Source organism: Centrocercus urophasianus, unplaced genomic scaffold, assembly GCF_019232065.1.
Source record: "Centrocercus urophasianus isolate 14NV4802_14NV808 unplaced genomic scaffold, USGS_Curo_1.0 seq_53, whole genome shotgun sequence".
Lineage (NCBI taxonomy): Eukaryota > Metazoa > Chordata > Aves > Galliformes > Phasianidae > Centrocercus > Centrocercus urophasianus.
In genome coordinates, this window is record NW_024885122.1 from 694908 (window position 1) to 710765 (window position 15858).

Consider the following 15858-nt stretch of genomic DNA (forward strand, 5'->3'; position numbering starts at 1 on the left):
AGTGCAGAATCCTGTTGAGGTGGTGCAGGACTCCTTGTCTCAGGTTTGGCTACACCCTCCCTGTCGAGAGGACTAGTGCATGCATATATGAACTCTGAATACCCTACGTATCACACCATGTGTTCGGAGTATATTTGCATCTGGATTCCATTGGGCTGAGGCTTCCTATGTGTCCTCAGCTTCTGATGGGGTCCAGCAGAGGCTTTCCTTGCTCTACTCTCCTGCTGCCCCTCTGGCTCCCAGGGGCTCTGCAGACTTTCCCCCGTGCCTGTGTTGCAGCATCTGCTCTCTGTAGGAGTCCTTTGCAGCACAGCAGAGTGCCATCACGCAGCCATGGTGGCCTTTCTCTTCCCTGGTATGAAGCCTGTGCTGGCTCCTTGGGCTAGCTGGAGGGTTGCAGCCTGGGACACATGTGCCCGTTCTGTGTCAGAGGACTTTGCACCAGGCAGAATCATGCCTGCATCACACGGCTTTCAGGACACGTGAGTTGGGCTGGGAAGCTGTGGGGGAGCCCTTAGCGCTCTCTTGGGGTGATCAAGCCCCATGGCTGTGTGCTACTTGTGGGGCACACAGTGAGGAGTGAGGAGGCTGGGTCTGCCCAGCCTGCTTTTGGCACCACTGAGACAGGCTGATACCTGAGTCTCCTGTTTGAAGACAGCGGCATGCAGGTGGAGCACCTCCAGAGCAGGGCTGTCACTGAGCCCCAAGGATGTGCTGAGCACAACACGGTGCTCAAACAACATGGTGCAGTCTCAAGACCCAGCGCAACTGCTTCCTTCTGTGTGGAAATGTCTGACTGGCATACGGCATGAGGTCTGAGCATGTGGCCTTAGGGGCTTCCTCCAGTCGCTTCCTTCAGCAGGAGCTGCTGGCAGGGCTCCCTTCTGCTCTGCCATGCAGCCCTGCATAGAGCAGCTTAGAGCAGCTGGTCTGAGCTTGAGAGCCCTGTGGGGAGCAGAGCAAAAGGAAGAAATGAATTGGCTGATATGAATGGGCTTGATGTAAGTAGTACCAAGTAACAAACAAGCAGTGGTTTAAGTGAAGTATTAGTAATGCTTTACTGCAAAAAGCAGCATTATAACCCATGTGTTTGGATATTTAGCACAGAGAAGCAACCTGAGCTTCTCTGTCAGCTTTTCAGAGTGGCTTTTCTCAGCTATGCGTTGGCCAGAGGTTGACAGAACCATCTAGTCTAAAGTTGGGGGCTGGAGGAGAGTAGAGCCCTCCAGTGCAGAGCAGGCACACAGCAGGTGCTGCCATGGCTCACCAGGGAACCAGAGCTCTCCTGGATGCGGAGCTGATGAAGCAATACATGCTCCAGGCACTTCTGATGGGCAGAAAACAACAGAAAACCTCCGGCCCTTGCACGTGCCTCCTGGATCCTCAATCCTGTGTCAGGGTGACTGTTAAAGGGTGAGTGGGAGCTGCAGCCAGCCCTGCTCAGAGCTCTGCTGGGCCCACCAGGCTGCTGCTGGCCATCCTGGCATGGGGCTGAGCTGTGAGAAAGGCGAAGTTTGCCCAGACTTTGTGATGCCAAATTGGTGCTGGGGCAGAGCCTGGTGACCACAGCTGCCTGAGCTGGAGCTGTCTTCGTGCCATGGAGCTGCAAGCACTGTGCAGGTGTTGAGGGCACCGTGATGCTGTCTGTTCTGCCCGGTGTCCCAGACAGATGGCTGCGGCAGCAGCACTGAGGCTTTTCTTTCCCCGTGTGTGACATCAGCGGGACTCTGCCTGGGAAGTGCACAGTGCAGCTCGTCTCCCTTGGAATACTCCAAACAATAGTGACCTCACCGGGCATCATTCCCGTGCTCTGCTCTGAATTCACATGTTATTTCAAGGTTGAAAATGTGTTTTTCAGCTCCAGCCGCAGGATCTCACTTTATCTTTGTCAGCCAGATGGAACCGCGTTGCTTTCTCATTCAGTGTGTTTGCCAAGTGCAAATACCACCTGCAGTGATCTGGTTCCCACATAGCCCTCCTTCTGATGCATGGAATGGGAAACAACCCCAAAAGATCAGATCATCAGGATTATTTTCTGGTCCTTGATCATGTGGAAGCCTCTTACTTGAACTCTTGTCCAGAATTTCTCTGTAGTCCCTAGAGGGTGAGCTTCAGAGGCAGTGTTGGCTAGGGGCTCTGAGAGCTGTGCCCAGGGCTGAGGTCCATTTGATGTTTTCGTACGTACATCAAGGGATCCTGTTATCCCTTGGGCTCAGCACTGCACTGTTTCTTTGGTGATCCCCACACTCTTCTAGGAGATGGAGTCTCCCATGCTCTAGGTTTACCTCATGAGCTTCATTGGCAGCTCCTTCACCTGTGTTGGGCTGAGTGAAGACGTTACAAACCCCCTGACATCTGTCATCTTTGATCCATCTGAGATGTGCCACATCTATCCCATGTGATGCAAGTGCTAAACAGAAATGGCACATCATGTTAAACAGAGTGTCAGAGTGCTGCTCGTTGGATTTATCAGGCAGCCCTGTAGTGTTATCAAAAAGCAACAGCCTGTTTTCTTAAGATCTTTCCTCTCCCAATCCAGTGCTGACTGATAATTTTATCAGAGCTGTTGCAGTGATAGAGGAATGAATGTTCCTGTGATTTTGCCCAGCCCAGTCCTTCTTTCCAGTCCATCCCTTTTACCTTCTGATACACCTTTCAAGCTGTGTGGCCACGCTTGTCTCTCTGGTCATGGGCACAGAGATCTTGGAGATGGGTGTGATGCTCCCAGCTCTGTTTTGGAGGTGATCTGAAGAGCTACAGGTGAGGCAAACTGGGGGCTTTGAAGTGTGCTGAGCAATGCCTGCCCCACAGCTGCCAGCCTTGCTGGTCTGCAAGAAGGGTGATGACCCCACCACATACCTCTGCTGTTCAGTGGCATCATTTTATAAACCTGGGCACATAGTCGTCTCTGCTACCCTGGCTTGCAGCCTGCAGCCCACAGCCGTGCAGGGCTCCCAGCTGTGCTGCCTTGACACGGCTGTGCTGAAGGTGCCTGGCCTGGCCCTCAGTGCCCATGGTGCTCACTTGCTGCCACTTGCTGTTACAGGTTTGTCAGCACCAGTGCCCAGAGGCAGGAAGGGGAAGAAGACAAAGAACCAAATGCTGCTTCCTGAGATAAAGAACGCAGACTGGCTTGCTACATGCAACCCTGAGGTGGTCCTGCATGATGACAGCTACAAGAAGCACCTCAAACAGCACTGCAACAAGTGAGTGTAGGAGCCCGCGACAGCTTGTGGGGCATGAAGGGGGTGGGAGTGAGCTGTGGGGGGCTCAGAGCATCATGCTTTGGTGCTCCTCCTGCTGACAAGGCTGGAGCAGTGTTCCAGGCAGCAGCCGTCAAGCTGCCCACCCTACAAGGAGTCAGCGTTCAGAGAGTGAGTCCTCCCATGTGGGAACACCACGTGGAACAGCTTTCGCTGCCCTCAAGACCTTCACGGCATCCCCCTGTAGATGCTCCAGCGAGAGTTCTGAGTACCTGCATGCGAATGTGTGTTCTCTGTGTGCCCGAGAACAGGGTTCTGCTGCGAGTGCGGATGCTGTACTACCTGAAGGCTGAGGTGCTTGGGGAGGCCGCTGACAAGGCCTTCGAGGGCACTCCTGCCAGGTAGGAACTTCAGGTGAACCCCAGCTTTGCTTCTCGTGGTGACGGTAGTGGTGCTTGAGCAGTGTGCCTGTCAGCCTGGCCCAGGCAGGCCGGGTGAGCCAGGCACTGCAGCCCCATCACCGACAAAGCTGCATCTTTTGGTGGTGGCTGTGTGTGAGCAGGGGCTGTGGCAGCTCTGAGGCCGCATTGCCATCCCCAGGGAAAATCTCTGTGTGCTGCCTGATGAATTGGCCTTCAGGCCCAAAGGAAAAGCCTGCAGGGACTGCACCCGTTTCCCAGGCCTGGGCCTCAAGCAGAATGTGCCCCACTGCTGGGGCCTACTGTCTCTTCCCCATGCTGAGGACGAAGGGGCTCTGCTAATGCCACCCAGCTCCTGACCTACCCACTGTCAGCTCTTGGTGCTTCAGAAAGAAGCATGAAATACTCAGATGAATTTCCTGCAGGAGGGGCTGCTGCCTTCCCCAGGATGGTTTGTGCCAGCCCAGCTCCATCAGCACAAGTTTGTGTGGAGGGAATCTTGCACCCCAGCCTGCCAGCTGTGCTGCTCCTGTGGGTCTGGCTGGCTTGCAGTGCTTCCTCCCAGCAGACAGGAGCTCTTGTCCCCTGATGTTTCTTGAGCGGGAGGGCTGTGCGGTCTTTGGAGAAACAGCACAGGAAATGCTGTGGGTGCAGTGGAGCAGACCCCAGCTCTCCCCAGGGAGACGTGTCAGGCCAGCCCTACACTCTAAGCTGTCCCCAGCTCTGGCCTCCCCCTGCCCCTGTCCCTCAGCCCCTGGCACACTGCCGTGCCTGGTGAGGCTGCAAGAGGAGTGCTTACACTTGTCTGCTGCAGAGAGCTGGATGTGCTGCTGCCAGACATTGACTATGTGGAGATCCCAGTGGACTGGTGGAATGCTGAAGCTGATAAATCCTTGCTCATCGGTGTCTTCAAGCACGGTATGTTGCCAGCTTGTGTGGGAGGTGGGCAGCGGGTGAGAGGGAGCAGCTGGCCAGAGCCGCAGGACTCGAAGTGGATGTGGTTTGTGTGCTCCCACATCCATGTAAGGGGCAGAGCTGCAGCCATGCAGTGCAGCTGTGCAGGGCCAGAACAGCTCTTTCCAGTCACCTGCAGCTGTGCAGGGTCAAGGCAGCTCTTTCTTAGATGTACAGCAGGAGGTTCACCAGAGCAAGGCTCAGGCCTACCCTCACCCTGTCTTTCTCCTCCCTGATGGCTTTGGCAGGTTATGAGAGGTACAATGCCATGCGGGCAGACCCGGCGCTGTGCTTCCTGGAGAAGGTGGGCATGCCTGATGAGAAGCTGCTTTCTGCAGAGCAGGGCATCAGCGACGGGGCTCAGGACACTGCTGAAAGGTGGGCAGGGGATGAGCCGAGCCCTTGGGTGCTTTGCAGAGCTCCTGGGTCTGTGTGAGAAGCTGGTTGGTGTTAAGCAGTGAGCTATGCTTATGGAGGGCAGTGAGGGGAGAAGGAGGCAATGTGGATGGGAGCGTGGCAGGCAGTGGGGAGCGCAGGTGGGAGCTGCTCCGTGCTGTAGGGATGGAACTGCTGGCTGTACTGCTGGCACTGTGAGAGAAGTGGCATCTTACTATTAGGACTAATTTTCTGTCTTATCCAGGGGCACCATGGAAAAGGAAGAGAGCAATGGAGAAAAGCTGGAGGGGCTGCCGAAGCAGGAGGTGAGTGGGATTGGCAGTGATGGATGCTGCTGCCAGGGCTGCTGTCCTGCCCAGTGCTGCAAACATGGCTCAGCTCTGCTGTGGAGCACAGGGGAGCAGTGCTGCCTGCATCCCTGTTCTGTGCAGTTGCTGCCTTGCCAAGCACAATCTCTGGCCCATGCCACTTCTGCTTGTTGGAGCATGGCTTTTTCTTGCTGACCTGGACAGCATCCACTTCCCAGGGAGCAGAGGGATGTCGGGGGCTGGGAATAGCCAGGAGGCTCTCATGCTTGGCTTCGGCAGCCATAAAGGGCTTTGGCAAAGGAGCCAGGATGACAAGCAGTGGATCAGGCAGCCCATGAGGGTGTGGCGTTTGTGTGGTGCTGTCAGTGCTGCTACGGCCCAATTCATTGTGGTGGGGCCCAGAGGAGACAACACTGCATGCTTGAGCTGTCAGCTCTGCTGTCAGCACTGCTCTGCTCCCGTGTGCTGAGGGCTGCTCGCAAGAATGTGTGGTCCTGCGGCCCAGTCCCTGCCAGGGCCATGGAGTGAGGGCTGGGCAGCGTGACCTCCTGTGCAGCTCAGCAGCGGTTCCTCTGATGGTTTCTTTCTGCAGGATGTTGTGGCTGCTGGGGCAGGTGAAGCTGGCGAGAAGCGGGATGAGCCATCGGCAGGTGAGGCTGAATCTCCCACAGCATGGCACGGTGCTGCCCAGGGACTGGCACAGGAAGGGCAGAGCAATGGCAGGGGCTGCTGGGGGGAGGGAGGGGTTGGGTCTGTGCTTGTGGCTGAGAGCATAACCTAGGCAGCAGTGCATACCCAGCACTCCCTCTGGCTTTGCTGAAGGGCAGAGGAGGCTTGCAGAAAGCCTGTTTGGCACATTGCCCTGCTGGCTGCAGGAGGAATGTCAGGCTTGGCTTTGCTGTAGCCCAGTGCAGTGATGGCAAGAGCATTTCTGGGGTGAGAGCACAAATGTGCTCTGAGAACTGAGTCATGCACAGCCCAGGGATGGGCCCTGTAGCAGGGCAGGCAGCATCCTGAAAGAGCAGTACTGAAGCCAGCTGTGGGCATGAGATGAGTGCGTGGGGTCTCTGCTGTTGGTGCCATGAGCTGCCAGCCCCTCTGCATGGCAGGCAGTGCAGAGTGAGTCCTGGAGGCTGTTCAGCCAGAGCCGTTGCTTCTACCCCAGTCTCTGCCCTTGGGCTCTCTGAAGGAGGTTCAGACGTGGTCGGGGTGTGAGCCAGCAGCTTTTGGGGTGCACGGGCCTCGGGGTGGCCACCACAGACAGCCCCTCTTTCCCAGTCACACGAGGTGAAGGTGGGAGGGAGCTCCTGGAGGCAGGTGGCAGCGCGCGGCCCTGGGGCTCTGCAGCGTGCGTTAAATACTGATGTCCTTGCTGATGTTTGAAGCCCAGGATGGCTCCGACTCAGACAGATCCTGCTGGCCTGTCTCGTCTGCCCTCACAGCCAGGCTGCGGCGGCTCGTCACTGTCTACCAGCGCTGCAACCGCAAAGAGTTGCCTGCGCGCAGCGAGATGCTGGTGCCTGGTAACCATGGATACTGGCTGCAAGATGAGGTGTTCCGGAGAGCCTCTGAGATGGACTCGGTGAACAAAGAGATGCAGAAAAGGTAATAGAGCAGCAAGTCCAAGTAGTGGATCCTTTTCACAGCTGGTTTAGGCCTGGTGATGTCCCTTCTCCCCAGCAGCCACTGTCCCTGCAGCTGGCTGCCTGCAGCAGAGGCACATGGCTCCTTCTTCCACTGTTCCCAGCACTGGGGACCCCGAGGCCTGGACACCAGCCCAGCCCAGGGAGTGGCCCGCTGTGGTTTGCAGGTAATGGCTGTTGGCAGCACGAAAGCAAGCAGAGGATAGCCCATCAGGATCAAATCCAGCATCCGCTGAGCAGAGCTGTGTGCTCAGAGCTCATCGTGGGTGAGGGGTGACAGATGAGCACCGTTGGCCTGCCCAGAATGCCCAGCCCTCCTGGCTGCATTAGCCTCCTGCTAGAGGCTTCTGGACACTGCTGGTGGCTAACTGCCGTGTGTTCCCATTCCATTGCTCTCCAGCAAATGGTGAGACTGTCACCAGGTACCCAGCACCCCCTTTTGCCCATTTTGAGCACATCTGCTGCTCCTTCCTATTTCATGGGAAGGTCTGATGCATTTGTCTTTTGAAGATAGTGTTACTGGAGCCTCAACATCCCTCCCTGCTCACTCCGTGGTTGTATGGAAGCTGCTCCAGCCCACTGACCTTCCCTAGAGCTCTGTTTATCACACTGGTCAAGATGTTGTGCTGTAGATGCTGCAGCAGCCAAATATTTCCTGTACTTTATCTCTATGGGCCCTTTTTTTGGTCACCTCACAGGTGTGTCCCTTCAACTGGAAGTCTTGTAATAAGCTCTGCTTTGGCTCGTTGGTTTGGATCGTTCTTTTTTTTTATTGACTTCCTTCATGTTATTCTCCTTTTTGGAATGAAACATCACTGCAGAAGACAGCCTGTGGGAGGAGGGGTGGAAATGCTGGTCTGGGTGTACTGGGTTGGGTTTGGAGTGCTGTGGGTGCTGCTGCCCTGTCTGCTCTCCCTTGATGAGTTCCAGTGGCTTGCAGCCGTTGGCACAGGGATGCATTCTGGAGCTCAGATTTGACTTCAAGATTTCTTTTGCACAGGGCACTCACCTGCTTCTGCTCTGGCCCTACAGTTTGTTCCTGACCTCTTCTCTGTAGCCCACATTTCTCTCCTGTTTGCCCAGGGCTGTATGTACCCCATGCAATCTTCACCATTTCTATCCTGGATTGTTCCCTTGTGTGATCCCTATGGGATAAAAGCTCAGGGAGTCTGAGGCAAGGTGAAAATAATGGTGTAACTGTACTGCAGCTATAAGAACTCATCTCCAGGGCTGCTTTCCTTCAGTGGTGAGCGGGTGACACCTGCCCTGTTACCAGTAGTCCTGCTGACTCCTCTCATCAGAGGGACAGGTATTTGTTAGTAGGAGCCTTGTGGCAATGAGCCCCAGTCCCAGCTCACCTCCTGAAGTGGATGGAAGAGAACTTTGTCTTCAAACTGCTGGTACTAGAATTGAGTTTTCTGTGGAGGTGGTGAGACTGAACCCCATTTGGTAGAAAGCAAGTCGATACGATAGCTTTGTGCATCCACAGAAGCTGATGGAGCTTGCCCTCCATTGGCAGCACAGCCAGGAGCTGCATGGGGTTTTGGACATTGCAGTGAGCCAAGAGCTCGAGAGTCCGTGGCCTTCACTCCTCCTCACTGTGCACCTTAGGGCCTCAGGTGCTGGTGCTCCTCCTGCAGCTCCCCCAGAACTGGTGGGCAGTAAGCGATGACCCGCTCCGAGTCTCTCTGCCTGCTGTCTTGTCCTTGCTGGCACCAGCACATGTCAGTGGTGCTCACATGTCTCCTCTGCCCCACAGGTGGACAAGGAGGGAGCAGGCAGATTTTTACCGCACCGTCTCTTCCTTCGGGGTCATCTATGACCAGGAGAAAAAGACCTTTGACTGGACCCAGTTCCGAGCCATCTCTCGTTTGGAGAAGAAAACAGATGAGAGCTTAGAGAAGTACTTCTACAGCTTTGTAGCCATGTGCAAGAATGTCTGTGGTCTCCCACTGTGGAAAGAAGATGGTAAGTGAAAATTGCATGGCCTTTCATAGAATCACGTAGCTGTAGGTGAGAAATGGTTGCACTGCTCTCATAGAGCAGCAGAGTGAGAGAAGGAGGAGTTTCATGGAGAGTAGGAGGCAGCAAGACACCAGCCAGAGTATAGGCTTGCAGACACCTGCATTTTTGGCTGCCTCTCTGGTGTAGCAGGAAAGCAGCACTGCAGCACGGTCTTTAGCCCCTATTCTCACACATTTCATGGAATTCTCCCATGAAATCTCAACTAATTTTATCCAAGGCAGGTGATCTTCTGATGTGAGGGAAGAGAAGCAGAAAAGCAGCAGTTCACACGTCCTCCACACTGAATGAAGCTGGGGTTTGTTTGTGCAGTATGTGTTGCCGCTTTCTGCCTAAGCACTCCCCTGCTGGCGCTGTACAGAGCCTGTGTTGTGCCTGCACTGATGCCCAGCTGTCTGAAGAGCTCTCCCGCAGGGCAGAAGGGGTCTGAAGGTAGCCTGGGAGGCTTGGGAAGCCTGGCCAACACACTGGGCATCTGCTTTGTGGGAGCACTCAGCAGAGCCCTAGCACATTGGTTCATGCAGAACATGGCATATGCAAAGCTGCCTGAGTGCTACTTAAGCACAAAGTGATTTGCTTTGAACAGAAGCAGGAAGGATCTCGTCCCAGGCCTGCCAAGAGGTCCACTCTTGTGCAGAGCTCCTTAGAGATGTGCGTTAATGCCTTCGGTGTGGGTGTATAGGAGTTACTCATCAAAAGAGCTTGCATGAGTTGAAGGACTCCCTTCTCTGAGAAGCTGCTGCAGGGCTGCCCCAGGCTTACACCTCAGGGAGCCGCTCTGATGGCAGCTCCCTGCGGCCCCAGCACTGCTGGCTCTGTTGGGCAGAGCTCGGGCAGGGCACTGAACCTTCTGCAGCCCAGTGCTGCTCTTGGCCCAGCTGATCAGCTCAAGAAAGCATGCTCCAGTGTGAGCATTTGGTCACGCATGAGTGGAAGGCGGTGGCACTGGGAAACTCAGTCTCAGCATTAGTCTTCAAGCACTGCCCTGCCCCCACCTCCCCGGCAGAAAACTCACCCGGCTTCTTGCAGCCCTCATCAGTGTGTCTAACAGGGCCTTGGCTCTGCTGTCCCTGTTGCAGGTCCCCCGGATCCCGACATCTACGTGGAGCCCATCACGGAGGAGCGTGCTGCCAGAACCCTGTACCGCATTGAGCTGCTGCGGAAGGTGCGCGAGCAGGTGCTGAGGTGTCCACAGCTGCACGAGCGGCTCAAGCTGTGCCGGCCCAGCCTCTACCTGCCCGTGTGGTGGGAGTGTGGCAAACACGACCGGGACCTGCTGATCGGCACCGCCAAGCACGGCCTGAATCGCACAGACTACTACATCATGAATGACCCGCAGCTGTCCTTTTTAGATGCGTACAGGAACTATGCCCAGCATAAAAGAACAGGGATCCCAGGCTCGGAATCTCTGTGCTGCCTGTACCAGACTAACTCCAAACTCTACAGTTCCCCTCTGTATAGCCAGGTGGATCGGACTTGTGAATCCCTGGAGAATGAGACCGAGAGTCAGATCAAGCTGGAAAACACTGACAGCACCATGTCCCAAGCCGGGGGCAGCCCGCCGGATGCAAACTGTGAAACGTTCATGTCTAAAGTCCGGGACATCATTTCCAGTAACTATGATGAGAGCTCGCTGCCGGACTCGCTGATGTGCATGATGTATGACGAGAAGATCTGCAACAGTGAGCAGAGCTCCCTGGCCCGAGACAGCCCGACCTGCACAGATGTTGGAAGCAGCATTGCTAAACTGTCTGAGGGCAAGCTAGAGGGGGACGAGGATCCATCCAGCTGTGATGCGGAGGCCATGAGAGAGGCTTCCTTCCTGGAGGGTTTGCAGGTGGGCTGTGACCAAATGGACTGTCAGAATGAAGAAGCTGAGCCTTCACCTTCTACTCCTGAAAGTGACCCTTCACGGAGCGTCCCAGCAGAGCTCTGTGAGGCCGTGCAGCAGAAGAGAGACCTCAGCAGCCCTGCGCCGGTGCTGTCTGAGCACCGTGCCATGGAAGGGGTTATAAGTGTAGGGCTGTACAGTCCCAGTCTTCACAACTATGACATGAAGGTTCCTCCTGAGCAGAGGTTCATTAATCTGCTGCAGGAGAAAGGAATGGAGGCAAAAGCAGGTCCAAGTCAGAGCCACAGTGAGGAAGATGAGGAAGAAGAGGACGATGATAACTCAGAGGCAGCAGCAGATGTTGCAGAAGGCTTGAGTGGTCCGAGGGCCAGGGCCAGTTGTGACGAACTGGGGGGTGAGGAGCAGAGCCTTGGCCTCCCCACACATGAGGACACTTGTCCTGAAGATGTGAACAGTGAGAGAGGGTCCCTGGGGCTGGGGACGCTCAAAGTGCCCGCGGAGCCTGGGCCGGAGGGCAGGGAAGACCACAGCCTGGATGAGGAGAACACCCTGCAGCACTTGCCAGGCCAGTCTCAGAGCCGGCCTTTCAGCCTGCCTGCCCCTCCATTGGGGGCTCTAGGGACACAGCCCCTCCATGCTGGGGGAGAAGCCTGGGGCCAAGAGACCAAGGGGCAGGCAGGCTGCAGGGAGGCCCTGCATCCTGTGCCTCTGGGGGTGAAGCAAGAGGAGTGTGAGATCAGAGATGAGGAGGAGAAAACTGGCAGCAGCCAGAGTCAAGGTACAGTCTGAGAGCTCCTGCTAGCTGACAGTCCCCTCCTCCCTTCCATCTGGGAGGGGTGGGACCTGCTGTCCCCAGTACTGAGCCAGAGCCAAGAGGCTGCCCAGCCTCCTGGGACAGCTACCAACCCAGCAGGTCACCTCTGGCCAATGTGACCAGGCTGGTTGCTAGTTGGTGGCTGGTTGCTAGTTGGGCTTGCCAGGACCCCAGCAGCCCTTCTGCCCTGGGTACAGACATGGGGTGCCCAAACCCTTCCCTTCCAAGCCTGGAGCACTCTGGTGGGCAGCTCTGTCTGTAAGGCCCCTGCCCTTCTCCTCACCCACCGGGGCTCCAGCTGTGCCACTGGGGAAGGTATGGGGCCACTGTAATAAAAGCCCAGAACTCAGCTCATGGCAGTGCCCAGCCATCTGCTCCTCTGTGGTGTGCGCTGCCTGCTCCTGGCCCAGGCCTGGCTGTGTTTCTTGGTGGATGGCTGGGGAGTGGGATCTGCTGGGGACCTGCTGGGCATCAGGGTGAGAAGGGGAGAGGAAGTGCCAACACCCTGAGGGGTTAGGGAGGGAGTGTGATAATGGGCTCTGTTCTGTCGCTTTCTCAGATGGCCCGGAGAAATATTTGGAGGAAGAGAGCAAGAGTTCAGCTTCTGTCCTGCCTGGGGAGATTGATGACCTGCAGGATGTCCGGGCACCAACCATCGCCCAGCTGCTGCAGGAAAAGACGCTTTACTCCTTCTCTGAGTGGCCTAAGGTGAGTCGAAGATGAACACTTTCTATTGTGGATGTTACTGCCTTGTCCTGACAGACAGTGGCTCACAGCCCCAGCTCTGCCTCCTCCTGCTCCTCTGCACGTGGCTCCCAATGGACGCTGTGCTCGGTGCCCCACAGCAGTTTGCTGCTGAGCTGGGACACAAGGGTTGGGTTTATCTTTAATCCTGATTTGGCATACATGAACTAAAGTCATTGGAGTCCCAGCATCCCCCCCATCCAATCCTGTTTGCAGGATCGTGTGATCATCAACCGCATTGACAACATCTGCCATGCCATCCTGAAGGGCAAATGGCCATCCTCCAGCCAGCAGTTTGACACCCAGAGTCTGCTGGCAGCCCCAGCCGTGGCCAGCAATGCCGGCAGCAGGAACAGCTTTGCTGAGTCAGAAGCCCCCGATCCCAGCTTTAACAATGGAGTGTTAATCTCACAGGTACAAAAGGTGAGCGGGACCCTTGGTTGAAGACAGGTTTAGGACCCCGGGATGAAGCATTTCCCCAGGTGCTCATTAGCTTCCTGCTCCAGGTGGGGGTTTCACTGCCTCTTGGTGCCAGTTGTGGTGCATAACATGCAGCTTGGGCTGTTCAGTCCCTCTGGTGAGGACTCCTGGTGAGCTCCCAGCCCCCAGCTACCCCCGTGTCCCGAAGGAAGGAGTGCAGGAGAGGGCACTTCCCTGTTGGTCTCTCATCTCCCTCTGATGGACATGGCACAGAGCAGGAAGCTGCTGACCTGGGACTCCACCTCTGCCCCAGCTGTGGATGAAGCATGTGGGAGTCCGTGTTGGTCCGAGGGTACCATGGCACCACTTGCACACAGGGTGAGGTGTGCTGTGCCCAGGGAAAGGACATGCTGCAGAGGAGCAGGGCAGCCTGACCGCTAGCTCTGTGCGTTGGTTTGCTGGAATCCACGGCGCTGCACCAGCAGCTATAACTTGCTCTGTGTCTCTGATCCGTGCAGGAAGGCTTCCTGAACCCTGCCTTTGCAAAAGATGAGCGGAAGCACAGGCGGCTGTATGAATTTGAGCTGGAGAGAGATGCCAAGCAGAGAAGCTTGGAGCAGTTGGCAGCAGCCCATGTTCATCCTCCCATTGTGCTGAACGGCTGGCGCGATGCGGCTGTGGACCTGTCCAGAGCCTCTGACGGATCCCCAGGGAACTCCTCTCCTTTCCCTCTGAACACAAACATGCCCAAGCTGGGGACTGTCAACACCCTCCAGGGCTCCCTGGGCATGGACTTGTCCGGCATCTTGCAGGCGGGGTTAATCCATCCTGTCACAGGACAAATTGTAAATGGCAGCCTCCGAAGAGACGATGCTGCCATGAGGAGGAGACGGGGCAGGAGAAAAAATGTAGAAGGGATGGATCTCATCTTCCTGAAGGAGAGGCCTCTTCCAACCAGGCTGCAGGTGAGCTGATACTCCCTCCTTTCACATGGGCCCCGTGCAGTGAGCACAATTCTTCTCGTGGTCCAGCTCCCCTATACAAGCTCTGCTGCCCCCAGTAAGCATTATCACAAGCGGTTGTTCCAGATGTGGAGTGTTTGCTGTTAGAGAACGTGATAAAAAGTCCGTGACTGCATTTAAGCTCTTGCCAAAAGTCTTCTCCCCTGGGGTCCACTTGAGCACTGGAAACTGGGAGCCAGAGCAGTCCCCTCAGACCATGTGTAGGAGTGATCTGTTGGGCAAGGGGCTCTCCTAGTCATGAGAGTGTTTGCAGGTGAGATGCAGAAGCATCCCCCAGCTCTCTGCCCTCCATGCTAGCAGTGCTGGGGCTGAGTGGAAGCAGAATGCGCTGGGGCGCTGGGCTGGGGAGCAGGTGCAGGGAACATGGGTTTGAAGAAGCCAGCCTGTGCTGTGGTGGCAGTTGAGCTGCTTTGGGATCTGTGTGGGGACAGATGCATCACTACATGCTGCGACGGGCTGCTCCTCCCTTCACTCCAGGACGTTCAGGACGATCAGCTGCAGCCACCCCAGAACAGCCCCCTCCCAGATGGGCCGGCAGCTGCTACCTCAACTCCGCAGCCAGTCCCAGCTGCAGGCAGCCAGGCTGAGAAGGCTGTCCCCAACAAGAGTCTCCTCGACTGGCTCCGTCAGCAGTCCGACTACACGCTCGACGTTCCCAGCTTCGGCACAGTAAGGGTGGCCTTTGGTGGCATGTGTGTGTTCCTGTGTCTGCCTTGTGTGCTGCCTTTGGTGTTAGGCTTAGTGTGGTCGCTCTTAAATTCAAGGCCCCCATGAAGTATTCAAAGCGTAGCACCTTTCCCTGTGCCACAGGTGGCAGTGTTTGTCAGGCTTGGGTCACGCTCTGGGGATGGGCATGGTTCTCTGTGCAGTCACAGAACCACCTGCTGAGCTGCATGCCCCTGCCCCAAGGTCTGTTCTACAGCTCCAGTCCTGGGCATCAGACATGTGCAGTGTGAGTCTGTAGTCCAGTGTCTTCCAGAAATGGCAGGGGTAGGGAGATAAATAGGAAAAGACATTTGGGATGCTCAAAGCCCTTTCACTTGGGGTCATTTTAGGCTATGCTGCTGTATTAGGCGAGGCCCCCAGACAGCATGTTCCCTGCAAAGCGGAGTTCCTTGCTTTGAAAATGGAAGCACTGCAGTGGGGGCACATGTCTGCAGGCACAGTCAGAACACAGTGGCACTGAGCAGAACACGAGGCCTGTCTGATTCTTCTTGTAGTCTCATAGACATCTGTCCACCTCTCGGTTTCACAGGGTGATCTGCTCCTCAGATTTCAGCCTGTTCAGCTTCTGGGACAATCTGGTAGGCAGAGCACAGGCTGCAGAGCAGGAAGAAATGTGATGCCATACATAATAGACTGTTTCTTGGTCACAGAAAACTGTGTGTGCCCAAGGCAGGGCTTCCCCAGGGCTGGAGTGCAGGAGCATGGAGGAGGGGCAAGCTGGGCAGGGTGGGGGGCTCCTGAGAGATGAGGAGATCAAGCAGCTTTTTAAGACCCTGAGACACACAGAGATCTGTGCCCTGGACCAGGAGCACTGCAGGAAGCAGTCTGTTGATGGAGCAGCAATGCAGCTGCCTTTCCACCACTTCCCAGTGCCCTGGCCTTCTGGGGGGCTTACAGAGCTCACACATCTGCCACGCCAAAGACCAGCTGCTGCCAGCAAGCTCTGTGTCAACACTGAGGGGTTCCCTGCCTTGAGGCAGGTGTTCTGTCTCTGAGAGATCAGTTTGAAAGCTGCTTTGGGGTTCTGGAGCAGCTCTGTTGAGTTCTCGAAGGCCAGGCCAGTCTCAGGACCTTCACACAGAATCACAGAATGGCCAGGGTTGGAAGGGACCTCAAGGATCAGGAATCTCCAACCCCCTGCCACATGCAGGGCCACCAACCTCCCCATTTAATACCAGCCCAGGCTGCCCAGGGCCCCATCCAACCTGGCCTTGAACATCTCCAGGGATGGACGGGGCATCCACAGCCTCTCTGGGCAGCTGTTCCAGCACCTCACCACTCTCTCTATAAAGAACTTCCCCCTGACATCCAACCTCAATCTTCCCTCCCTCAACT

At 56.1% G+C, this 15858-nt stretch overlaps 1 protein-coding gene across 8 annotated transcripts in view; it reads left to right on the top strand.

The window, feature by feature from the left end:
- Positions 1-15858, top strand: part of CHD6 (chromodomain helicase DNA binding protein 6) — a 74214-nt gene that overhangs the window by 50886 nt on the left and 7470 nt on the right. For 7 of the 8 annotated variants that reach the window (XM_042835454.1, XM_042835461.1, XM_042835455.1 and 4 more), the window contains 13 exons: positions 3047-3206; positions 3515-3604; positions 4437-4540; positions 4825-4954; positions 5217-5277; positions 5873-5930; positions 6666-6885; positions 8683-8891; positions 10025-11575; positions 12171-12319; positions 12572-12778; positions 13294-13740; positions 14275-14466. In XM_042835454.1, coding sequence (XP_042691388.1) covers positions 3047-3206; positions 3515-3604; positions 4437-4540; positions 4825-4954; positions 5217-5277; positions 5873-5930; positions 6666-6885; positions 8683-8891; positions 10025-11575; positions 12171-12319; positions 12572-12778; positions 13294-13740; positions 14275-14466 — 3578 coding nt within the window. The remainder of the gene's footprint in view (positions 1-3046; positions 3207-3514; positions 3605-4436; positions 4541-4824; positions 4955-5216; positions 5278-5872; positions 5931-6665; positions 6886-8682; positions 8892-10024; positions 11576-12170; positions 12320-12571; positions 12779-13293; positions 13741-14274; positions 14467-15858) is intronic. The other variant, XM_042835456.1, reaches the window with a different exon arrangement.